Consider the following 26,864-nt stretch of genomic DNA (forward strand, 5'->3'; position numbering starts at 1 on the left):
ACAGACATATCGACTAACACACACACATCGACTCACACACAACAACCGCCATTCGCCACTAAGTGGCGGTGACGTCACCACGACGCTTGTGCCAGGCCATGTACACCTTGAGGCCACGTGAAGTGTCGAACGCCTGCTGGCAGGAGGTCACGGGGCAGATCCAAGTGCCACGGGTCGACTGACTAAGATGACTGAGATGGCTGGCTGATGCACCACCTGTGCCCCCTACTGTGCCAACCTGCTGTGCTTTAGCTACCCGGTGCTCCGCTCGTTGTTGTGAGCATCGCTCCTCCGCCCTCCGTTGTTGTTGGAGAGCGACTGCCTCCAACTGCCCAGTAGCGTCCTTCACGAGCCTCCTCCACAGAGGCTGATCTTGACACCGCTGGTACCAGTCATCGGCAAGTCCACTCAGCTCCACGTCCTCCTGTACCACATCACTCCATCTCTTCTCTAGCTCGTGCCGTGCCCATTTAGCCCCCTCGATCTGGCCGAACAAAAGCTGTTTCGGCATGCGGGCTACATGACCCAGCCAACGCAGCCTTGCCTGCCGGAGGAGCTCACCGATGGGACCTTGCTCAGATCTTTCAAGGATTTGTGAGCTCCTCACACAATCCAGCCTGGTTAAACCCAGGATGGATCGTAGGCAGGCTAGCCTAAATGTTTTCAACCGGCGAAGATGTTCCATTAGGGGGGTCCACGTTTCGCAACCGTAGAGAAGGGAGGGAATGACCATGGCCGAGAAGACCTAAAGCTTAGTGCGGAGCGACAGACCAGGTAGCTTCCACACAGCATTTCGCAACCGATGAAAAGATATTGCCGCTCGACTGATTCAGAGTGAGACCTCTGCTGTTAAACACACACATCGACTCACACACATATATTGACTCACACACAGACATCGACTTACACACACACATAGACGCACACAGACACATTGACTTATCGACTCATATACACACATATCGACTTACACACTCACATATCGACGCACACACACACATAGACTCACACACACATGGAACTACACACACACAAACATATGGACTTACACACACACATATATCGACTAATCACACATGGACTTACACACACATATCGACGTACAGACACACAGTGACTCACACATACACACATCGACTTACACACACGGACTTAAACAGACACATACACAGAGTCAAAAAGACAAAGATCCCCCATTTAGCCTCAACAGACTGTAGGGGCAAGTGCTGTTAGTGAGCACCGATGAAGGCCGGCACGGCACACGAGGAGGTAGGTGGCCAACACCACGCCCGGCCGCCTTTATCTCCCCAGTGACGATGTTTACACATCGCACCAGGTACTCATTTGAGGCAGAATCGACCTAGGGGAGGCCCGGGACCAGTTCAGATAATTGTCACTGGTGTGGGCCATGAGCGGGAATCGAACCCGGGTCGCCTGGTTCATAGCGCAGCGGGCTAACCGCTACGCTACCACTCCCCACACACATGGACCTTCACACACACACACACACACATATGGACTTACACACACATATCGACTAACACACACACATGGACTCGCACACATATCGACGTACACACACACATATCGACGTACACACATCAACTGACACACATCGACCCACACACAAACACATCGACTTACACACACACACGTCGACTTACAAACGCACATGGATTCACGCAGACACATTTCGACGTACACACACACATCGACTGCCACACATGGACCTACACACAAACACATCGACTTAAACACACACATACATAGACTCACACGCACATGGAACTACGCACACACATATGGACTTACACACATCGTCCAAGACACACACATGGACTTACACACACGCATCGACTTAAACACACACCGCACACACACACATGGAGGTACACAAACTGCGACTGTCACACACACACACACATTGACGCGCACACACACGGACTCGCACAGACACAACGCGCACACATATATGGACTCACACGCACACATGGACGTACACACGCACACTCTAACTTTTATATAGACTAAATAAGTTTGTAAGTACTGTAATAGTTTTCTATGGACGTGACTTTAGCGAAAGAAGCAAGGGAAAGGGGAAATGCACGCGTGTATAATAAATCATTAGGAGCGACCACGAGGGTGTTCCGCCATTTTGGTGCAAACATTTGCTGCAAGCAAGAGCGGCAAATGAATGAAAGTCAACGAATACAAAATGAACCGAACCTACCTGTAACTATGAGCAGACGCGCACCAATCATAACGTCACTGCTCAACCCCCCCCCCCCCCCCCCCCTACTGAGGGGGCAAGTGTAAATATCATAGAATGAAGACGTAATTGAGTATATTTATTGGCTTGCAGTAAGTGATATTGCGTGGTTGCTTATGCCTCAAGAGTATAGAAAAAGGCAATTTCTTCATAAACATTAGTTCATCCCTGTCATTAAATCTAACCTATAACAGGCAATTTGTAATGAGTAAACAGTCATGGTTTTAAATGTTTGAAGGGAGCTGTAAATCTGTGTGTTACCTTGCGCAGTGTCCACACGAAAGAGAATTCCCCCCTCACCGAACGCGTGTGAGTTGGGTAGGGTCGAGCACGCGGTAGCTAATAAATAAATAAGCAAAAACAGCACTAAATCGCTAATTAAACTACTTTAAAGGTGACGGCCGTGAAATTTGAAGAGCGCTGGCTCAGCACGCGGATTATTGCGTGGTACCTGACTACTTTCTTTAAACGTAAACCCCGCGGTCTGCGAGCCAAATCCTTAACAAGTTTCGGCCACACACGCAGACACACATACAGAGAGACAGACAGACAATGTCACCTATAGGTAAGATTGTAAACAGAGTGTCTCTTTTATGGGTAAAACTATTTGGTACATTTTCTTTTTTTGGGGGGGGGGGGCACAGTTTCTAAAGAATCCAATGATTAATCACACACACAAATCGAGAGGAAGTGCACTTCACATGGAAGTCGTTGCGTGGCTATAATTAACATTCTAGACGGTGCCTGTGAAATTTCATTGGTACAACCACCCCACCTGCAAACCCCAGGGCTGGTTTACACGGGCCCTAGAGATCACTGGGCTCTCCCTCACTCGCACTCACTGCTCACAGGTGCCCCAGGACAGAGAGCTTACTCAGCCTGGTAGGAGCTCCACATGGGGAATTGCAGTTTACAAAGGCCTACTTTTTGGGGCTGTAAACGGAAAACATGTCCACTGGTGTTGGACCAGATGACGCCTTTTGGCGTCATCTGGTCCCACACCAGTGGAGACTAGCCTCTAAAGAAAAGCCGTCTCGGGTGTGGACCAATCAATTTCAAGGACAGTGCCAATATCATTATCAGAGTTGTCTCTTTTTGTTTGCATTTTGACTGCTTGTGTTGTGGTTATTGCAAACATGATCCCTTGTATAAAGGTGTCAGTTTTGGTGCCAGATAAAAGGGTAAAAACCTATTACTATGGCAAACATGTCATTGAGACATTACAAAATAGATTGCATTGAAATTATACTATAAAAAATTATTCTATAAAAAATTATGCTATAAAAAATTATGCTATAAAAAATTATACTATAAAAAATAATGCCAGCAGCTTTTTTAATGGGTAAATCCCCGTGTGCCATCTGTGTGATTAAAAATAGCGCACGCCACTTTAGTTTTACATGGCGCTGCTCTGACACTTGTCTCTGCCGTCAATGCAAATTAACTCCTTATTACGGTATTTGTTGCATACCCGTCGGGCGCACACAGACTTGGACTCCTGCATATTGCGAGATTAGTTGGATGGGCCTTCTTTAAACAGCTGATTTTGTTTGCTTTTAGCAGAGCCCGAGTTTGATGTTCCGAATCAAAATCATTATCACTTTGACTTTACTAAATACAAGTGTCGTTGCGCTTATGGTGACAGCTGGAGTAAATGTAAGTGTCAGTATCGAGGACAACCACTCTGCCATGTAATCAGTATTACGTTCATAGCCTGTAAGAAAGAGTACTGCAGCACAGAGAAAAGCCTTTGGACATTAATTTCCGTTTTGGATATGCAGATGTAAAAGTGTGAAAAGAAAGTTGTTCCTCCAGTGCTTATTTCCAGCCTGGACATATGGACTGGAAACACGGTACAAAAATGTTAAATGGAAAAGAAGTTGAAAATCACACGATATGCATGGTAACAGACTTTCTTTGAATAACACACGACATATACATCAGAGAGCAAATAAACACACTCGTGACTTCACTCGCTGTTGAGAAAATCAAACAAAAAGCAGCTCGAATGAATAATAACTGATCAGTAGACTTGCTGATGGAATGGCGGAGGGACGAGTAGGGTTAGGGAGAGATGGGGCAACACAGTGATGTACGTGAGGACTTATGATGCATTGTTACTGTAATAGGGTGTCAGGATGGCACAGTGGGGACACTCATGGTTCACATGAAGAAGGTCACGGGTTCGATTCCTGACTGGTGCCTTTCTATGTGGATTTTTTTTTTATCTTTTCCTCCTGTTCTACATGGGTTTCCTCCAGGTATTAAAGTTTTCTCCCATAGCTATAACATCATAAACTGTAACTGGTATTGGCCAAACATCCTAATGTTGAAAGATTACCTGCAAACAATTGGAATCACACACAGCAGCAACATTACCCCCTTACTGTGAATAACTTGACAGGACCCTCCTGAAAAAGCCTTTAGACTCAGTGAAGCGTTCCTGGGTTAATAAGCATCATATATTCATCGGACAGGAAGTGATTATTGTAATAATTGGGCTCTGGGGTGGTGAGATGTTAGCTACCTCGTCTGGTATACAGAAGGTCATGGGTATGATCCCGACCCTGACACCTGTATATTTGGAGTTTGCATGTTCTCCCCATGGTCACGTGGATTTTCCTCCAGGTCCTCCGGTTTTTCCTTCCACATTTAGAATCAACATGTGCTCATAGTATTTAGCTGCTATAAATTTCCACGCAATACGCCGCTTTGTTGAGCTATCATTTGTGGCCAGGTCGCTTCTGAAAAAGAGCTATACCGCTCAGTGGGCCTTACCTGGTAAAATAAAAAGTAGTTTAGTTTATCATAGGATGATCTTCATCCGGCAGTAAATACTCTACTGGATCGGCAAAATGTTTGGAGCACACCAACCTTGTTCTTCGTCGTTCAGCGATTGCACACCGTTGTGAATCGGTGCAATTGTGGTGGGGCCCGTGGCCAGCATTGGGTGCTGTCGGCACAGTCTGTGCGGCCGTGGGCTGTGGTTATGTCGAGTCCACGTGGAGGAGGCACAGCCGCTGCGCTTGGAGGCAACACCACAGCTCCGTTGCGCAGCGACATGTCGTTTAAATGTTACTCGTCTGGTGAAACTTGGTTTCGGTCAAATCTTCATCCACACTCATATCACCTAACTGCCAATTTTATGAATTTACCACATCTACTTTTATGGTGAAAGACCCACCGCTGAAAATCCCTGGTTTTGACATTACGCGAAGCTCATGGCCCACCCTTAACCGCATCCGCACAAACCATGGCGAATGCAGATACCTGATGCACAAATTGAAAATGAAAAACTCTCCAGTGTGTGACTGTGGTCACCCAGAACAGACCATATAATGTATAACAACGCAATGCCCGATTCACAAACACGATGGAGACATCACAGCGATGATACAATCTCCGCTGCTCCTGATGTGGTTGTCTGGGTTTGACCACCTGAATGTGAAAGTATAGTTGTTGCTCTGCATCTACATCAGCAATGTAAAATAAGAAGATCTACTTTATTGGTGAATCATTGCTTTGCGGCTTAGTGGAGTACTCCAGACATTCCGTCTGGAAGAAAAGCAACGTTTAATTCGTGTGGACCAGCTTCTCGTAATCTCACCGAGCGTGGGTAACTTGAGGTTGCTATTATTTCCCAGTAGCCAGGGCTGGCACTGCATGTGGTTAATCCATGATGCCACGATTGTCGTGTCACGGTGCAATGTGCAGCCACAAAACGACACTTGGCAAACTTTGGCTTATACACGCTTGTAATCTCACAAGCCTGAATGGACATCGAAATTCAACGTCTCTGACTCTGCCAACTGTCTTGAAACCTTGTTAGCAAAGTCCTTTGCTGCATAGCACACGACTGCCTCGTGTGCGATTTGATATATGATATAAATATATACAGTACTTGCAATTGCTTATCATCTATGCAGGCCCCTACGCTTTTATTTATTTATTTTCTCTGTAATTTTGATGTGGCTGATGCCCACTTAGCTCATTAAAAAGCACATGGAAAGTTTGTTCGGGCGGAGTTCTGACTGGACTGCTATTTTCCACGTGTTCTTATTCAAGTACTTAGCCAACAGCTTCATTGGAATTTAAGGCGAGAACAGCATCTGTGGAAATAGGAAACAAAAACATTCCTCCACACAGTGCCCATGCACATACAGACTGCCCTTTGGACACGCATTTAACGGGGCTTGGCTCTTCCGCTACCGTCCTTCCTTCTTAGTCTTAGCTCTTTCGGTAAAGTCACGTTCCGTCTGTAAAATATGTGATTCCGGACATACAGTACCCTGGCGTCTAGAAACTAAGTTGCCTCTGTGGTAGTAGTTACATTGGAGAAACCAAACGACATGTCTCGAACCGCATTCGTGAACACAAAGCAGACCTTAAACACGGTAGGACCAACACCTCGGCCGTGGCAGATCATTCTTATAATTCAGTAGGCTCACATGACATTGACTTTTCCAAGACAGAGGTTCTTTGTAAGCCATCTGGCTACCATGAGAGATTCGTTCATGAGGCTATCCACATATACAAGCATAGAGACAATTTCAACCGAGAAGATGGATTCTGGCTTAGCAATCATTGGAAAGATTTGATTAACCATTTCAGGTCTTAATTGATTGTTCATGCTTACAGTGGCTTTCAGACAGCATACATTAATTTTTCGTCTCCCCCCTCCTCTTTTCAGAACATAGATGGACTAGTCCTTCTAAATAAATTGCCAAATCGCTGCGCGTGGCGCTGACGTTTTTTTAAATAAATAAATACACCGCTTAAAAATTAAAAAAATTAATGCAAACCGACACACCTGATGGCCTACGTGGTGAGAATATTTATTGTTTTATATATATTTTATTGTTTCCCTTCAACGTGACTTTGCCGAAAGAGCTAAGAATATGAATTACTGCAGTCACGAAAGCTTTAAATCGAAATTTCGTCCTTCATTCTGTCGAGATGCTCGTTGGCTGAGGCGTTCCGTTGCTCAGCGGCTCCGGAGTTTCCTCTGTTGCCTTTAACTGCAGTCGGTGCACTACCACGGCATGCTTGGTAAACATTTCCACTGGGCTTCTGAAGCGAGGGATATAAAACCTCGTTTGTCAAAGTAGGATTTGGAGAGAGTTGGCAAACTTGAGTCATTCTGGAGGAATAATTTGGCTGTATCTGAGATCTCCTTTTCAGATGACTTTTCGTCTAGCGATGAGGATCGTTAACAGGCTCGGAGCAGGTGGCGTGGATACGCACGCAGAGAACAACAGCCATCCCAGGCTGCGCCAATGGACCCGAACACTCATTGAAATATATAAACCCTATATGCCATGGTAGAAACCTGGAATCTGTCTCTTTCGAACTTCCCTCTTTGGAGAGAAGACCCGGTGGATCATGTGTTGTGACCCTCCGGAACCTACTGGGCAGCAAGGCAGGCAGGAAGTTCCATAGATGTAGCTGCTCAACCAGAGCTATGAACGCTTTGATACTTGTATTGCCTTTGTGCTGTTCACATTTTGGCATTCTGTGGTTCAAAGCTGGTGAGAAAAGGCCATAAAGAAGACTGTCTCTGGTGTAGGCCAATCAGTTTCAATGACAATGAATGTATTATCAGAGCATGTTCGTTTCCATGTTTTGCCACAAGTACGTGTGTTTAATTCAGACTTTGATGCCTTTGCAGTAGGCGTGTCTATTTTGGTGTTTGAACATCTGAACACCCCCTGTCTTATTGCCCGAAAGGGGTAAACGCATATTCGTATTATTTCACCATTAATTTTTAATGCTGGCAAAAAGGGTCCCATAGATAGGAGGTGGCCTCGCAGATGGTCGGTTCATTAGCCTGTCTGCTTGGGCCCTTTGAGTGTCTCACCCCCTTCGTGGGCTTTCCTCAATATGAAAAACACTTCTTAAAAAAAGATCGAATTGGCCCTGCCATCTCCATGCAGGATCCTTCTAAAGCAAGCTTGACACTCCGTGGTGGCTTTTGCTGGAGAAAGAAAAACTGACATTTATTCTGCTTTGGGAATTTGTATGTTGTGTGCATTAATGACAGCTCGATAGAAACAATGATGAATGCTAATAATGTTCCCAATATGGAAATGAATTCTCTGAACCCGCAATTAAATTATTATTCAATTTTTTTTTACAAGAAGGGGTGCGTAGGATGAAAGGCCCTAATTGTAATTATAATTTATTGATGGTGATGAATAGATCGTTATTGATGTAAATCCTGTGGGCTCATTTTCTTCTTAGGAATTATGATTGGAGCCAACTTTACAGTATCTGTGGAAATTGAATATTTACAGAAATTGACTGTGTGCTGTAAAGTTCATTGTTAAATATTATGTAATATTACAAGGGTGAAAAATGAATCTCAAAATAAAGAAATAAATCCCCTAATAAACTATAAATGATGATCCTATTCACCATCTCGGTGTAACTATTAATTAAACTATTTTTATTTTAAAACTATTTGTATTTTACCAGGTAAAGTTCACTGAGCAATGTAGCTCTTTATCAGAAGCGACCTGGCCACAAATGATATCTCAGTGAAGCGGCTTATCATGTGGAAATGTATAGCAGCCACATACTCTTAAAGCATGCTTCTAAATGTGCAAAGAAAAACCAGAAAACCTGGAGAAAAATCCACGCCACTACGGCGAGAACATGCAAACTCCAAATATAGAGTGTCAGTTTCGGGATCGAACCCACGACGTCCTGTATATCAGGCGAGATAGTTAACATCTCGCCACTGAGCAGTACACACGATATACAGCTCAATAAAATAATTATTAATAATATTCCCAAAATTGTAATGAATTCTCTTAACCTGTGCTATCAACGAGCACTGATATAAAGCCATGTGCGCTCATAGTGCACACACCCTGCCAAGTGGTGTTGCCTCTTCTGCCCCTCCTACAGCCTACCCTCTATGCATACACATACACCCTTTGGGAGGGTAACGTAGCTATTTCCATGTGCGCCATGACTGAGACAGCTGCTGATATGAATTTAGGGAGCAAACTGCAGCATGGCATGCCGGCTCAGATGGTTTGTGAGGGGCCTGTCCCGAGAGCACATGGTTCTCAGGCTGAGCACGTAGAACAAGATAGACATTCCCAGGGAATGGGAGAGGGGGCTTTGTGTCTGTGGAGGACTTAAGGGAGGAGCCGAGGCTTGTGCCAGCTTTTGGGATATACAGTTTGTAATTGATTACTTTGGTTTCTGTTTCAGGTCATGGGAAAGTTTTTAAACCGTGTTTTTTTTTTTAAAATAGGCCACTAGAAATGGCGTTTAGTATGGATGTATGCGATACAAATCACAATCAGACTCTTTATTCGGAATGGAGGAATTCGATGAGCTATGAAGCTCTTTTTTGCAGATGTCCAGCGTGGGCGTGAGTCAGGAAGTGCACCCCACGTGCCCTCTCCCACAGACACCTGTCCTCTGACCAGCAGCGCGTCCCCTCGTGCACAGCGTGCGTTGCGCGCGACTCTCCTCTGTGGTCGCCGTGCCGACGCTGGCGAGCTCGGTGCAAGCGCGGAGCTGTCGCCTCGCACTGCGAGCTGCATGCCGTGGACCGCACCGCCCGGGCGCCGTCCGCCACGTCTGCGTTGCGCAACTGTTTCCCGCCGCTGTGCAGTCCCTCGGCGGAGATGTGTTTCGTTTGCATTCTTTGACAGCGTCGCCCTTTCTGCACTAACATATATGTATATACATTTAGCGCGCGTTTAACATTTACTCGTACGATTATTTATTTGGTTTACTGAAGATCCCTCTGGGCTTCTGTGTAAGAACATGGGGAAAACAGATGCTGCGAGACCACCTTGCCAATTCATTCGCAGTAAAATGCGCACAAACTGTGCGTAAACGCTCGCAAGTTTGTCCATACATCTGGGGTGCCTGCTGTTCGAGGTAGATAGCAAGTTGGTCTAAATGTCGATTTAAAGCTTTCGTGACTGCAATGATTCATCTTCTTTGGTTCTTTCGGTAAAGTCACCACGTAGAATGAGAATAAAATAATAAATTGATTAAATAAAATAACACAATAATATTCTCACGACGTTTCGGCCACAACACAAGCGGCCTTCATCAGGTGAAGGGGGCGAGACTGTCTGGTAGGACAGCGCTGGAGTGAAAGAGCCACGTTCAGATCACTCCTCTCACACAGCTTAAAGGCCGTGATCTGAACGTGGCTCTTTCACTCCAGCGCTGTCCTACCAGACAGTCTCGCCCCCTTCACCTGATGAAGGCCGCTTGTGTTGTGGCCGAAACGTCGTGAGAATATTATTGTGTTATTTTATTTTATCAATTTATTATTTTATTCTCATTCTACGTGACTTTACCGAAAGCAAGTTGGTCCTTCAGGACATGACCCAGCTGAGTGGAGGCCTCGCAAAGCGAATGCTCTCTCACTAACTTGGGTTGCGTATTTCTGAAGGGAGGGCAGCACTTGCTTGGGACAATAACCCGATGAAAACACAACATCCACAAAAACGGCAAACACAAACTACGAAGCACAAGCGGCCGTTCATTGATCTTGCAGGAGTGGGATGTTATTTTCCAGAGTCATGGCCAGTTGGTCCGTAGACCACTGGACTGCCATCAGTCATTTCTGTGCGAGTCTGAATTGTTTGCCAGAAGAGCTCACGGCTGTTGAGGGGGCCCATTACATGAAGGAACAATTCTTCTCTGTTTTAAGTCATCGTCCACGAATTTGAGCGGCATAAATGGCACGTTGTGTTCACTCGCATGCACTGAATAATGTTTTAGTCTAAAAACTGAGAAATGGATCCCATAGGCTACGAAATACAGTTAGGCAATTGTACGGGAATTTTGTCTCTCATTAATTCAGTGCCCTTGTCACCAGCCTTTCGAGGCTAGCAAGTCTCATGCATATGTATGTATGTATATATGTATGTTGAACGTCTTTCGCACAGTACGTAGCCAGACGTGCTAATCAGAGGTGCGGGGGAAGGACAACAAACAAAACACAAATCTAGAGTTAAAAGTGCATAGCTCCAGTGGCTTCCTAATATTGGCAGGAAGAGCGTTCCAGACGGCCGCTGAAGCACATCCGAAAGCGCGCGATGCGGTAGACTGTCTTTGTTCGATGGCTAGCCAAAAGCCGCTGCTGCGAGGACGACCGGATATTGCGTAATAGTTTATGCTCCTTGACGAAATCAGTGAGGTCTTGTGGTTCATTTGTGATAGTTTATGCTCCTTAACAAGATCAGCGAGGTATTGTGGTTCATTTGTGATAGTTTATGCTCCTTAACAAGATCAGCGAGGTATTGTGGTTAATTTGTGGAAAGGACTTTTTATGCAGTAAAATGCAAACATTGCGTGCAGGTGGACGAGGTTTTTTTTTTCTTGCTCCATACATGTGGTGCGAACTCGTCGTCTTGAGCAAAATGAGCGTGCGTATGAGCGTGCGGCAAAGCGGTGCTTGATGCAAACAAACATCACGAGTTTGTAGCAACAAGCGATATCTTTTTACAGCTGCCCATGTCGTGAGTTAACGCGCATAAGTGGTGCGGTTCAATAAAAGGATCCAATGTTTTGAATAAAAAAAACGATAGCCAATAATAATAATAATGTGACATTTGGGCCTCTTGATTTCAGGAGCGTAGAAAGTCATCTCGGCAATGTTTTGAACCTGGCTGGGTGGCGCTGAGGCAGGTAAAATGAGGGCCATATTTGGGGAAGTCAGCAGTGCTTGTTGAGTGGATGTACTGCCTCCTGCCATAGGAACGTGGAATTTCTACCATTATCTCAGGCCCATTGAAACGTATATTGCAAAATGGTCATTTGAAAATGTAGAATAACATTAACCATCGCATGGTTAATTTTTGACATTTCTAAATGTTAACTTAGAATGAACAATCTAGATCTGAAGCTTTCGTGACTGCAGGAATACATACTCTCTGGTTCTTTCGGTAAAGTCACGTAGGTATAAAATAAAAATAAATCACGACGTTTCGATTGCAACACAAGCAATCATCATCAGGTGGGAAAACCACAGCAGTATTTTTTGCTGTGGTTTTCCCACCTGATGATGATTGCTTGTGCTGCAATCGAAACGTCGTGATTTATTTTGTTTTATACCTACGTGACTTTACCGAAAGAACCAGAGAGTATAGAATGAACACTGTTGTTTTGCACAGCACCTATCACCTGAAATTCTAATTACAGCTCCTAAGGTTAAACAAAGTGTCATCCAGTGCCATATTATTTTGCTTGACTTTGTGTTACACAACAACTGTTTGCATTAAAGTAGGTGTTGTAGTAAACGTGAACCCAACTGGACTATACGTAATCAACATTGGGTAATTTTATGGGCTCAGACGTGTTCTTACTGTAATGTTGTCTCAGTTTGTTGTCCAAAGGACCATACTAATATCGTCCGGGCGACAAGAGATTCAAGCAAAGTGGAGTTTACGAATGTTATTCTAACAGCTACACGTTGCATATTTCAGGACAGACATCCAGGAAGCACGTTGCACGAGTTGGGAGAGTGATTTCGGAGCTTTGCTGTGCGATTAAGGCATTGAAGTCGGTGCCAGAGCTCTCCGCGAGTTTCGAGTGCCTGGGTATTTTTTATTCACTTACTTTTCATCGAATCAGATCTCTCACGCGGAGCGAGTTGTTTTCCTCAGCCTGGTGGTGTCACCTGACTGGGCACAACACTGCTTTTGCGGGTGCTTGATCTAATGGAGTACAAGACCTTCGACGTTTATGTGCGATGACAATCGGATGGCCTCGATGCAATCCCTTCACGCAGCACGCCATTGCGTCGCCAGCCCCTGTGCCGTAGTTCACGGCCGTTGCGGCTCAGAGCTGCTATCACGTTGCGAGCGTTTGTTTTGTTTCACGAGGCGAGAAACTCAGGAGGCCTAAGGTATTCTCGTTTGACAGAGATGACCCCCCCCCCCCCCCGCTCACCAAAATGACAAAAGGAAACACCAATAAGGCATACTCTTTGGTTCTATTCGGTAAAGTCACGTAGGTAAAACAAATTGCTGCACCACTTGGTGCAGCGATTTTGCTGTGACTGGTCCCACCTGAAGATGGAAGCTTGCTTTGCCTCCGAAACGTCGTGTTTTAATTGTTTATTTCATTTTATTTCAATTTATTTTAATTTGTTTTACCTATGTGACTTTACCGAATAGAACCAAAGAGTATGAATCCTTGCAGTCACGAAAGCTTCAAATCTAGAATTAACAATAAGGCAATTAGACATTAGAGCTAAATCCACCAAAACATGAATCTGAGGTAAAAGAAACAAACACGTCACCGAAGAACTCATAAACGGTGCACAAACAAAAGTCAGTAATTAAATGTCATACATTTCGTTAAACAAAAGTCGGCTGGGACAATTAACTTAACATTGCTAGCAATGCTTCCCCGTTCACAAAGAGGGTTTGAATTACCTAGCCATAGTTTCCCCGACACGGCATAATAATTAGGTAATCGTGTTCTTCTGCTTTTTTGTGATTTAGTATCTATTGTTTCTTTACAAATACGGGCATGGAACAAATGCTGTAGGTGCGGGGGAGAATGGGCACGGTGATTTGGAGACAGCTCTAGTTATACACTTTGATCCCATGATAAGACTCATGCCCAATAAAGTTACATATTTGTTTTGCGCAATTTCCTTAGATTCAGAGGCGTGGGAAACCACAGACGAGCGCGAAGGCAGCCAGAGCCAGCGCAAGCAATTGCCCAAGCTCTGTGGCCCTATATTGGGATGTTTGGCCGACTCCGTTTATGAGTAATTATACTTGTGGGAGGAAACCGGAGAAAACCCACAGAGGTGAGTGGGGCAACACTCTATCCCCATACAGATGGAAACAAATGGAGATAAATCCGCGTGCTCTACTGCCATCTTCTGACAGGGTATGATGACCAAATGGCCCACTGGAAGGTCGGTTCGTGGCATTGGTGCGATCCACCAACCCCCGCCTCAGCACCGTACCTAGCCAACCGTGATAATTAGGGGTGCAGGGGAAGGGCAACAAAGGAAACACAACAAGACGTTCAAAGGAAGAAGTTCTAAAGAAATGTGTATAGCCAACACCGCCCAGCCGTAATAGTGTGCGTGGGTGCGCGTGAAGAGCGGTAGTGTAGTGCTACGAACCCGGCAATCCCAGTTACGACGATTATCTGAACCACTCCTGGGCCTCCCCTAGGTCGACTCAGCCTCAAATGGGTACCTGGTGCGGTGTGTAAACATCACCACTTGGGAGACAAAGGCGGCCGGGTGTGGTGTTGGCCACCCACTCCCTCGTGTGCCATGCCGGCCTTCTCACAAGCTCGCTAACAGCACTTGCCCCAACAGTCTGTTTCAGGCTATACGGGGGATCTTTGTCTTATATTGCCTCGGGGGAAACCGTAATCCTAAAGCAATAAAACGAGAACTTATTTCAAAGCCGGATGTGTTTTTGTCACCTTTAACATTGTTATGACACCAACCTTTGTACCACTGAATGTTACTGGTTGCATTACCTCTATCGCTGCACTACTTTCCACAAATTGCTAAATATCATATTTTTCTCGAGCATGTTGCCTTACAACATTCCACTGCTCTTATTTTTTGTTAAAAAATTATGTTAATACATGTAGAGCTTAGTGTGTTTTAAGGATCTTAGATAATTACGAGACTTGAATGGGTCCGGGGAGCGGTGGTGCAGTAGTTTGCTCACTCCGCAATGCACCTCGCTCCCTAAGCTCGATTCCTGGCCACAGCTAACAATGGCAGGTGAAATTCCAAGTGGCTGGCCAACATGGTGAATGAATCATGGTTCGTGACATGTTACCGAGTGCTAAGCGTTCCAAGAGCATCCAGATTGGGAAAGTTGGTCAAACGCTTACCGTTACCTTTGTAGGTAAACATAAAGTCACGTTCTTTCTACGTGACTTTACCGAAAGAACCAAAGAGTAATTCCTGCAGTCACGAAAGCTTCAAATCAAGTTGAATGATGGTACTAGTACAGCACACCGGTGTGCTGTACTAGTGACGAATTGGCATGTTCTGTTTACGTGGCAAACCTTACTAATTGGCTGTCGGGTAGTGGCGGGTTTAACAACGCATTTATATTTACCCGATCCAACCCCAAAAACACCTCTGTTATGAATAGATGAGGCATATATGCAAACCTTACCCTGTAAATTTTTGTCCAATGTCCATTCCAGACAGCCATTTGAAAATTGTTGGGTAGCAGAGTTGTGCAGCGGAAACGCTTCTGCCTTACAACGAGAAGGGCCTGGGTTCGATTCCCAACTCATGTGTTCCTATGTTCTCCCCCTTTTACGCTTGGGTTTCCTCCAGGTTTTCCGGTCTCCTCACAAACAATGTACATAATTGGTATTTGCCAAAATATCCAAAATGCTGGAAAAAATCACCTGCAAAAATTACTCAATTTAGATTACAAACAGCAGCAACATCGCCCCATCCGCTAAAACCTGGCAGGACCTTACTGAAAAATAGTCTTGAGACTCATGTGCAGATGTCCTGGATGTGTGTAACGTCCACAGAGGAGCACGTGCGCACGCCAGCCATAATTCCTTGCGCGGGAGCAGCTTTTAATTCATAATTTAAATGTTGACTTTAAACGTTTTGTAGATAATTTTCCTCCGTAAGCAACGGGGAAGGCAATGCAAACATGCCTATGTTTGGGGGGGGGGGGATGCAAGGCCACAACCGCCACTAGTCCACTCTCGCCTCGCCTCTATTTTGGGCAGCGCATTCTGAGTCCTTGCAAGGAAGGCTGGTGGGAGGGAAAATGGAAAAAAATGTTATTTTAGTCAGCAAGACCTCTGATCCCCCTTTGGCGTTGAAGTCAGATTGTATACATGCTGAGTCCAGCACCTCCACCCCCCCCCCCCCCGCGCGTGTGTGTGTGTGTAATCACGTGTGTGTGTGTAATCACGTGTGTGTGTGTAATCACGTGTGTGTGTGTGTAATCACGTGTGTGTGTGTAATCACGAGCCCTGGTCATTTTGTCACGAAGGTCGCGTTTCGGCTATGAAGCCGTCAGTCCGTAGCATTAGCTGTCGATTTAACAACAAAAATTATCCTTGTGTGACCGGATAAATCCTAATCGTGCTTGGCATGGGGAACCGGATTTCCCGGTATTGATTTGAGGCGTTATCAGATGGAGCTGGGGCAGCGTGACTGACAGAGCGTTGCGAGTTCAAATCGAATCACAGTCAGGGGTTTACTCAGCCCACAAACCTGGTGGGGGTCAATTAAATTAGTTCCACTTTGTGGGACATCCACGGTGGTTAGAGAGAGAGACTCACTCCACCCATACGAATGTGACCTCATTGTAGTTATTCATTGGCCACGTTTACACCGCAAGTGTTTGTCCAATAAATGTATCCGGTTAAACAAATGAAAGTGCAACTAGCTCGGTGAAACGGGATTAATTTTCTTACCTTATACTTTTTGCGTGAATTTACGAGATATGCTGTAGTTGGTTAAATTTTTTAACGCAAATCAACATCGTCCTCATGCGCACGCATTTAATGGAAACCGGCTTCTGCGCATAAAAATCGCCCACACAATCAATGTATCCATGATCAGATATCTTTATGTGACTCAAGAAAGCAGATGGGAATCCTAACGTTACGTATTATGAGCCTGGTACCTACAGTGTTGAGGTCAGAGGTGGCGGTACATGGTTAGCACAGCGACCCAAGTTTGATTCACGCCTACGGCTAATGATATCAGAACCAGTTCTGATCAACAAACCCCCGTGACCAACATGGCATGGAGAGGCATTCGCCCTATTGGTTGATTGAAAACGTCTGGAATGTACATTATTATATGTTTTTTTAAATACAGCACCGGGAACCAGTAGATGTTTAGTCTGCGAGAGGAATGCAAACACAATTTCCCTGACCCTTTTAGGGTTTTTTACTGAAGCCTAGGAATCTCAACATCGTCATTTGAACCTTATTATGGCAGTACCCTGGGGTACCATAGTACCCCGGCTCTCGCACAATGTCCGTGATGCAGTCATGTTTAGTCTGCTGATGGTCGGCGATGCGGCAATCGACTCATCTCGACGAGCTGTACACGATGCACTATTCAAAGTTGAATTTTTCGATGACGGATTTTTGTCTGCTAATGTTTGGCGTTTTGACATCACGGAGTAGCACCGATGTCGGATTGATTGGTACCCCAGTCGCGGCGTTAAGTTACACCCCTGGAAAAAAATAGTGTCCCAGAAATAAAATATTTAATTGCCTCGGCCATTCTGTATTATTTGGTACCCCGGGGTACCGCCATAAAGATAATTTGCCCGTGTGTTGTTCTCAAACTGTAAAACAAAAATGGGCTCAATTTGTTTTGTGGCTATAGGCCAGTGGTTCTTAACCTTTACTGCAAGCTTGCACCCTTTTGCTTCTCAACCGTTAAACATCTGATAATGTTGATAAATACACACAGGGGTTGATACAACAAAGTAGTTGTACTTACGTGCCCGTGCTTAATTTGTGTTTTCGATTGTTTACCTTCTAAAAAAAAATCTGGCCATGTCTCGCACCCCCGAAAGGGCATCTCACACCCCCAGGGGGTGCGTTGCACCGCAGGTTAATAATAAGAAGAAGAACCACTGCTGTAGGCCAGCAGGCGACTGCTGTAGGCCAGCAGGCGAATGCTGTTGGCTGGGTGTCTGCCATCGCCTTTTATACCTTTTGGTGGCATCACTGAGAAACACCCGTGCAGGCAGGGCTGAGAAGCAAGGGGCTCGTGTGGGAAAAGTGTCCTCAATATTCAGAGTAAACGTTGAGGTGTCAACGGCACCTCAATTTGATTGGTATGCAAACTTGAAAGGAAGCCCAATAGATTTATCTATAGGACCTATAAATGTTGGAATACTTTCATTGTCTTTGTACTGTTTAACATATTGGTTTTCGTGACCAATAGTATCTAAAATAGAGGGTTTTTTGGGGGGGTTAGATGGCAATAATATAAATGTTTAATAATAAAAAACAGCAGGCTGTACAAGCACGATGTGGATGCATAATGTATGTTGATCACCCTCTGAATAACCCAACCGGTAATGGATTGTAATTTATATATTTATATGCATACATTAATGCCCCCCGCCCCCTCTGGCCTTCACACCTGATTGGCTCACAAGTGACGACGTCACATTTATTCCTCTATTTAAGACCGAAACAGGAGGATTTCTCCACAAATCTGGCTGTCGCCTCATGATGCTAGTTGTGCTTACGGGCGAAACCTCATACTCGAATTATAAATGGTGTGGGTTTACTCTCCAACACACCGGTGTACTGTACTAGTAACGAATTGGCATGTTTTGTGTACGTCACAAACCTTACGAATTGGCTGTGTCAGATGGTGGCAGGTTCAACGACACATTTATATTTAGGCAATCTAACCCAAAAAAAACTCTTATTGATGTTTTTGTACTGTTTTTCATTTTCCCATTCTCTGGACTTACACTGATGAGAGATAAGGCCTTAAAGAAGGCTCTCTCAGGTGTGTATGCCAGTCAGTTTCTAAGACAATGCATATATTATCGGAGCATGCTTGTTTGCATTTTTTGCCACACGTACGTGTGGTTAATGCAGACTTGATGCCTTGCAAAATTTATCTATTTGGTGTTTGAACATCTTAACACCTACTGTGTTATTGCTAGAGAGGGTATCAAGTATCTTATTATTTTTCATCGCCCATTCGATTTTCTCTCGAGACGATGGCCGTCTTTTTCCTTTGGTCCACTCGTCAGGGAATTGTGAGCGGCACGCCCGCCTGCGTTGCAGGTGATGTGCGCCATCGCGCAACCAATTTACTGCACAGAGAATAACTGGCCACACTTCAACGATTGAAGGTTTTTCTTCGTTCATCATTTTTTTTTATTGAGTATTGAGAAGACTCGGCAAACAATTTAAATATTGAAAATTACAAGTTTCATAAACATAGCATCTAAAACCAGATGTGTTTAGAAATAAGAAATTCATAAGCTACATTCATCGTACACTTTATGCATACACATTGTTGAGGTTATTTGTCACTTTTATAAGATGATGCGTGAATATTCCGAAACAAATGCATGTTAACAAAATGTGACGTGTTCAAAATCTACTCCAGATTGTTATAAATGTATTTACCCACATATTGTAATTGTCCTTTTTAAATGTAAACATATGTTACTGAGCTTGCTTTAATCGTATTGTTTTTAGTTTACGGCAACATACTTCGAACCTTTTTAAACCTTTAAAAGTCACGTCAAATATCAACAACTGACTTGTTCACTGTACCGATTGGCCTGAGACGATCACAAACGCAATGTCAACAAAACCACAAACTTGGGCAGTTTTCTTCTCCTCCTGTCATTTTAACAATCGGTATCTTCAAAGAGAAAATGCTCTCAGGCGGTGGCCATTTTGAGGGTGGCCCTCCGGGCCATATCGACAACGTCCGGAAGGCACTCGCGAGTCACGTCAAGGGCGGCTCCTAATTGTGGGTGGGCCACCTTGAGAGAGGTTACGCGCGCCATCGGGTAATTTTGAGGCGTGTGATATCATTCGCCGTGGCCTTGGAGGTGACATCGCCTCTGATTTCTGTTTCTCTATTGCGGTAGGAGAAAAAAGTATCAGTTTTTGTTTGTGTAGCGCGATAGGATTGAATTGAGGGCCTCGAAGTGCAGCAGTTTTTAGAGGTCGGCCATATTTGCAAAAAAAGAGTAAGTATTAAAAGTCATATGATACTGCCTCTGTCGTTTCCGGAATATTCCGCATTGGCATATTGTAAGCCAAGGGAAATAGAGCAACAGAAATAAAGTACAGCGACGGCATCGCTCGCAGTAAATATAAACAGATGGAAAATCGTGTTGCATGTTGAGAGGCAAAAGCTTTTGAGATCTCTCATTGCTGTGGTTTTTTGAGTAACCCACATCATCAACGACCATTCTCTCAACACTATCAGTTCTTAAATAAGGGGCTTAAACAACGAAGTTGCATACGGTTGGTGAGATTATTCATTTCAATGGCACGTACAAGAAACTCGCCCTTCTGGTCCCTGCGGATAGCGAAGTGTGCGATTCCTCACGCTAGGAAACAACCCTCGCTCCCCCTGATTCTGTGCAGGGATTGAGAGAGTCAAAATTCAGCACCACAGTGTTCATGTTACACTTTGCATTGTCAACTTGAAATGAAGCGCTAAATGCGTGCAAAAATAATTGTGATTCGAATGTAAAAATTGCCCGCTGACATTTCACAAGACCAATTGTTATTGGGATGACCGTTCACCCAGAATGTGCCCTATCTCATCCAGATCTCGAAGAAAGTGAGCACAGCTTAGCCTGGATAGTGCCTGGATAGTTGACCACAATGCATAGCAGGTGTTGTGAGCACCAGTTGGGCAGTGCAGCAAAATGCATTGTCACATGTTACTTCTATGTCCCCACGTCCGTGCTCTGCCTTCACAAACCCACAATGAACATCGCGGCGAAGTATGGCCAAACAACTCCCATCACTTGCATGACATGGGGAGGCCTTCATTCAGCAGTGGATTTACAAAGGGCTACACTACCGGTTTCTCAATGTCCATTGAAATTAGGCCCACAATTCAACCGACGTGTTCAAACTCTTATTTTAATGTCATGTTCAAACTCTTCATTTGCTGTCAGTGACAAGTAAAAACAAAAACCTTTGTTGTTAATTTTCATTGAGCCCGTGGTGCAATGTCCTTCCCTTTGGCTGGCCCTGCAGGTCACGCTGCTGGAGGAGCCAGGAGAGAAGGAGGACTCCGAGGTGCCTCCCGGGCAGGGCCACATGGCCCCGAGCACCCCACACTACACGGACGAGGTGGAGATGAATCAGGTGGCGGGTGTTGAGAGCGGCCCGCCCGGCGTGCCAGTGCCCAGACAACCTCTCACCCCCAGCGCCCACGAGACCTCCGCCAAGCCAGCCGAAGGTATGGCGGAACTGGGCAGAGGCGTCAGGAGAATTTCCCCCGAGAAGCATCTCCTGCGCGCTCCGGCGAGCGTCGGCCGGTGCTGCTCGTCGTCGCATCTGGTGATGCTCAATCAGTGCCGGCAGTTCCACAGGTGTGGGAATGAATCTTGACTTAGAGCTTTCGTGACTGCAGGAATTCATACTCTTTTTGGGTCTTTCGGTAAAGTCACGTAGATATAAAAAAAAAAAATTTGCATATCATGACGTCGTTTCGATCGCAACACGAGCAATCATCCTCAGGTGAAAAAATACAGCAGGCGGACTGCTGAGGCAGGAAGAAATATAGCGAGAGAGCTACTGCAGCCAAAGGTTGTATAGGTTTGAGATGGGTACAACCCAAGGGTAAGTAGGCGGGGCTGGAGATGGAATTTGCAAGTAAATGTAAGATCGCAGAGCTAGCTATACCTCGGCCATTGTATTGCTCGAGATTAGAGATTAGCGTGTCAATGTGAGACGGCTGCCGCAGCAGCGGCTGTGTTAATGAGAGACATTCAGCCTATTAAACAACGAGCGCCACCGCTGCATCGAGGAAAATGGAGCAGCAGCTTTGTTAGTGAGACATTTAGCCTGTTAATGTAAAGGCATTTAACAAGGTAATGTAACTCAGAGAGTCGGAAATAACTGCTAACATAGGCAGGTAGGATGGAAGCATCACAGCTAGTTATGATTTTACCTGGTGAATAACGTCTTTCCAATGATTGCTCAGTTTGTACCCATCTTCTCAGTTGAAATTGTGTCTGTATATATGGATGGCTTCATGAACGAATCTTTGTTGATAGCCAGTGGGTTTGCAAAATTACCTTCGTCTTAGAGAAATCAATTTCGTGTGAGCCCACCGCATTAAAACAATGATAAGCCACGGCCGAGGTATTGGTCCTAACGTGTTTCAGATCTTCCTTATATTCACGAACACGGTCCGAGACATGTCTCTTAGTTTCCCCAATTTAACTACTACCGCAGACTTAGCTTTATTTGTAGACGCCGGGGTATTGCATGTCAGGGATCACATCCTTCACAGATGGGATCAGATCTCGAATTTTATGTACTGTGTTAAATCTAATCTGGATCTTGTGTTTGCTCATGCTTTTGGAAATCTTTTTTGGTGACCCCTGCTATGTATGGCAAGGTGATGGTTTTGATTGGGTCCTCAGATGGGTCTTTACCAACGATTGGGGTGACTGCTTTACGGATTGTGCAATCCGAATATCCATTCATCTTGAGGGCTTTACGGATTGTGCAATCCAAATATCCATTCATCTTGAGGGCTTGGTGTACGTGCTCCAGTTCACTGGCTGGGTGGTGATGGTTGGAAATGCAACGAGCCCTATGGTGTAGAGTTTTAATGAGGGAATTCTTCTGGGCTGAATGGTGGTGGGAGTCAGGTTTTAGATAGGCATCCGTGTGGGTGGCTTTCCTGTAGACAAAGTGTCCCAATGAGCCATCTGGTCTCTGTTCGATGAAAACATCCAAGAATAGTAACTTGCCATCCTTTTCCACCTCCATGTGAATTTGATGGCTGGGTGTATGGAATTGATGTGGTTGAAGAATTGGTTCAGAGTTGGCAGGTCATGTGGCCAGATGACGAACGTATCATTTACGTACCTCTTCCACAAGGAGGACGTAGGATGGCTGTCTGGATGGCATCTGTCTCAAATTTTTCCATGAAAACATTAAGTGTGGGAATCATTAATTGTCACAAATTGTGGTCATGGTTCAGATACGCTCCTGTGACTGTCTGGAACGCTATGCACTTGTAAACGTAAATTGAAAACTATTTTTTTTAAAGAACTGCTTTGTTGTGTTTAGTTTGTCCTTCCTACTGCGCCTCTGATTAGCACGATTGGCTACGTATGGTGCGAAAGAAGTTCAACATACTTATATACATGGTTCGATCTGAGAATGAATATCAATCATTATTTTAATAACCTCATTTTAATTATTTCATTTTGTCAATTGATTATTTATCCAAGGGAAGAATTGATACATTATTTGCATATACTGTTCTTAAATTGTAAAGAATAAATAATATTATACATGCACGCTTTGTTGTGCGTGTATCACGAGCGGTATGATTTAATCAGGGGACGTCGAAATCACTGCAGGCCTGACAAATGTGCCTCGTGATTTACCCCAAGTGTTGCAGCTTGGTCGATCGGTTTCGCAAGTACGAAGGGACACATGGACCCATTACCCGCACCCGGAACTCACAGCCTTTCACGTTGTGGGACAGGTGGCTCCTGCATGGGGCCTCTGTAGGGAGGTCTGAACGTTCATGTTCAGACCTCCCCATAGACTTGCGGGCCTCGAGTGATCTTCACTAATTTTTAGAAGGGGAGGCCACTTTTTGCCAATAAGACATTATCAGTGTGAGGATTGCCACACATTTTAAACCATTTAGGTTTGACAGCAGCACGGGGTGTTTTCGCATTTGTGTTTTGTCAGGGGCCACACATCAGGGACCGCACTCAAGTAAACGAAACTAAAAAAATAAACTATTGTTTATTTTTCCAGGTAAAGCCCACTTAGCTATATAGCTTTTTTTTCAGAAGTGGCCTGGCCACAAATGATAGCCCAATGAAGCAGCTTAGGTGGAAATGGAGAGCTGCCAAATACTCAAAACGCGTGTTGATTATAAATGTGGAGGGAAAAACTGGAGGACCCGGAGAAAAATTCTCGCGACCACGGGGAGAATACATGAACTCCAAATATATAGGTGTCAGCGTTGGGATCGAACCCTGTATTCTAGGCGAAGTAGTTAACTAGGTCCGTGGGCATTGCGATGAAGAACACTGGGTTAAGGGAAGAGGACTGCGGTAAAATACAAAGTCGTTTCAAAGGAACATGAAATACATTGTTACATTTTTAAACACATGGACATGATATTAGCAAGAGATGATGCCAATTATTTTTTTCACGTAAAAATAAGGAGCAAGGCTTTGAAATTCATATCGAACAACAACAACGGTACATTTGCATTATTGACAAACATAAATGTGAACTATTGGTGTGTGGTGTATGTAATGTTTTAAAGCAACCAGATATAATGGATCACTTTGGGTAATACCTTGCACATGTACAGCACCAAGACCCAGCTACAAATAACCTTCAACATTCTGAATGGGATCACAACGCATTTGTTGTAAAGGTTCCTCTACATACACTTGTACATTTTCACGTAATTTTTGTTACACACATTCACACAAACGAAATAGAGGTTACAGAGATCCGGGCCTTTAACAGACTGTTGGGGCAAGTGCTGTTAGCGAGCACCCATGAACTCCAACACAGCATACGAGGGGGTTCGTGGTCAGCCCCACGCCCAGCTGCCTTTGTCTCCCCAATGCATGTTTACTACACCAACGCACCAGATACTTATTCGAGGCTGAACCGACCTAGCGGAGGCCGAGGATTGGTTCAGATATTCGTCGCCGGTGTTGGCTGTTAGCAGGCATCGAACTCGTGTCGCCACTGACCACTACACTCCCCAGTTCCCACACTCCCCTCCTTCGTGACACATGCAGAAATGCAAACGTACATGCATAAATGTATATTACACCCATTAGCTCTGTATCGATTCACTTACCTTGCAATTGCATGCACAGTCACAATTCAGGATTGAGATTATATTCCAGAATCATTTTTTTTTAAACATGATGGTGCATTGCAGCACCTTGTGGCTGCAGGGTTCATCCAAGCAAATTGCATGCAACATATACAAGAACAGAACAAACCTGAACATCACACGCATGGTTCAATTCAGTCACCATAAGCGCATGAATCCCTTTCAGTGGATGAATACACGTATTGTTGCACCACCGATAGATAGACGCACACGCGCACACATACCTACGGATACATCGACAAGTACGGAGGTACCTTCATTTATAAAGAGTGGTTGCGATGATCTACCATTGTTATCGGTGTGCAGCCCAGAGTATGTCAGCCTTAGACATGTGAAAGACTACTAATCGGAAATGCAAACTCTCAAAAGAGGAAATCCTTCCACATGCATTGGCATGAGGTTTGTGGCCAGACCACACATCTACCGAACGCTGTGAGTTATCCATTTAAATACAGCGTGTTTATCCATCGGGATTTTGCAACTCAGAAGCTACTCGGTTAGTTTGAGTTGCCACAAAAAGGCCACAGCGGTTTGCTGCTTGGAAAAGTAGGTTATTGCTTATCTTCTTTACACCTCTTTGCCAGTGGCGACAATTCAACATTCCGATGCCAGCCGAGGGGGAAGGAATCTTTTTTTTCACGAGACCAGCTTTTTGGTGACTTCCCAAGAAGTGGAACTTGTTTTGTAAACCCCTCGCAAAAAGATGCGCTCTGGGCGGGCCCTCCGTGTAGACGGTGCGCCACGAATGCCAGAAACGAAATGCAGCCAAGAGCGGAGAAGGCCACGGCGTTGCATTGGGGATGAAGGAAAAGCCGCGAGGGGGGCAGCTGGGCGCTTAGCCAGCCAGACGATAACCCCCCGTGCCTTCACCGAGCCAACGAGCAGACCAGACGCGAGTGCCGAGTGGTGCTTACAGAGTGCACAGCGCCACCTGGTCGGGGCAGTTTTAAGTTGTGGCGCGTTCAACAAATTTAACTATTAAAAAAGAAATTTCACCAGGTATGGCCCACTGAGCTATGTAGCTCTTTGTCAGAAGTGACCTGGCCAGAAATGACAGCTCAACGAAGTGGCTTATCAAGTGAAAATGTATAGCAGCCAAATCAACTACACACATGTTTCTAAATGTGTGTGTGGGGGGGGGGGGGGGGGGGTAGAAAGACCCGGAGAAAAATCCACGTATCCACGGGGAGAACATGTAAACTCCAAATATAAATGTGTCAGGATCAGGATTTTACGTAGGACCACCTGCATACCAGGAGAGGGATTTAACATCTCGCCACCGTGGCGAGATGTTGACAGTGATGCAGAAGCACACACAACACCAAGCGCCACGGGCGGTCGTCAATAGCAGTGTGGCCTTAAAAGGAAAAATGTAGAATCGGTAACATTTATGCAAATTGGCCTTCATCCATAGCTCATCAAAGAGAGCATCATGCGCTGTGAAGAAAGGCCATTGCTCGGAACGTCGCCGATTTTATAATTTTCCGTTTAAAGCTATGGTGTTGTTACTCTTTGGGTCTTTCGGTAAAGTCACGTAGATAGAAAAATAATTTTGTAAAAAATCACGACGTTTCGATCGCAACACAAGCATGGTGTTGTTGACAAATGTGTTGAGTTTTTTTGGTAATGTATCAAATGACCTTGGTCTCATTGCTACACGGACACATATCCTAATGTGTCTATGTATGTTGAACTTCTTTCACACCATACATAGCTAACCGTGATGATCGGAGGTTCGTCTGGCCCATGTAAGAGTGGTGGTGCTGGTGTTGACGCGTCAATTCCCGCCCGTGCGGTTTAGACGCCGTTGTGCGCCGAGCGCATCCGAGATGGGCTGCGGGTGCCGTAACGGTGGGGGCGCGTGTGTTGTGTGCCCTAGGTGAAGATGCTGATCAAGGATCTGGCGTCGGGGAGCTTCCGGACACAGGTGAGGTATAGCAACACCCACACGCGGGGGTGGTGTCATTTGCAGAGCAGTCTGCCATGTTGCTG

General features: G+C 45.1%; 1 protein-coding gene across 7 annotated transcripts in view; it reads left to right on the forward strand.

The window, feature by feature from the left end:
• LOC116938841 (uncharacterized) overlaps positions 1 to 26,864 on the forward strand; it is a 275,758-nt gene that overhangs the window by 166,721 nt on the left and 82,173 nt on the right. For all 7 annotated transcript variants that reach the window (XM_076054538.1, XM_076054531.1, XM_076054499.1 and 4 more), the window contains 2 exons: positions 21,005 to 21,209; positions 26,752 to 26,799. In XM_076054538.1, coding sequence (XP_075910653.1) covers positions 21,005 to 21,209; positions 26,752 to 26,799 — 253 coding nt within the window. The remainder of the gene's footprint in view (positions 1 to 21,004; positions 21,210 to 26,751; positions 26,800 to 26,864) is intronic.

Source organism: Petromyzon marinus, chromosome 4 (genome assembly GCF_048934315.1).
Source record: "Petromyzon marinus isolate PM22_M1 ecotype Great Lakes invasive population chromosome 4, UKy_Petmar_22M1.pri1.0, whole genome shotgun sequence".
In the NCBI taxonomy this organism is placed as follows: Eukaryota; Metazoa; Chordata; class Hyperoartia; order Petromyzontiformes; family Petromyzontidae; genus Petromyzon; species Petromyzon marinus.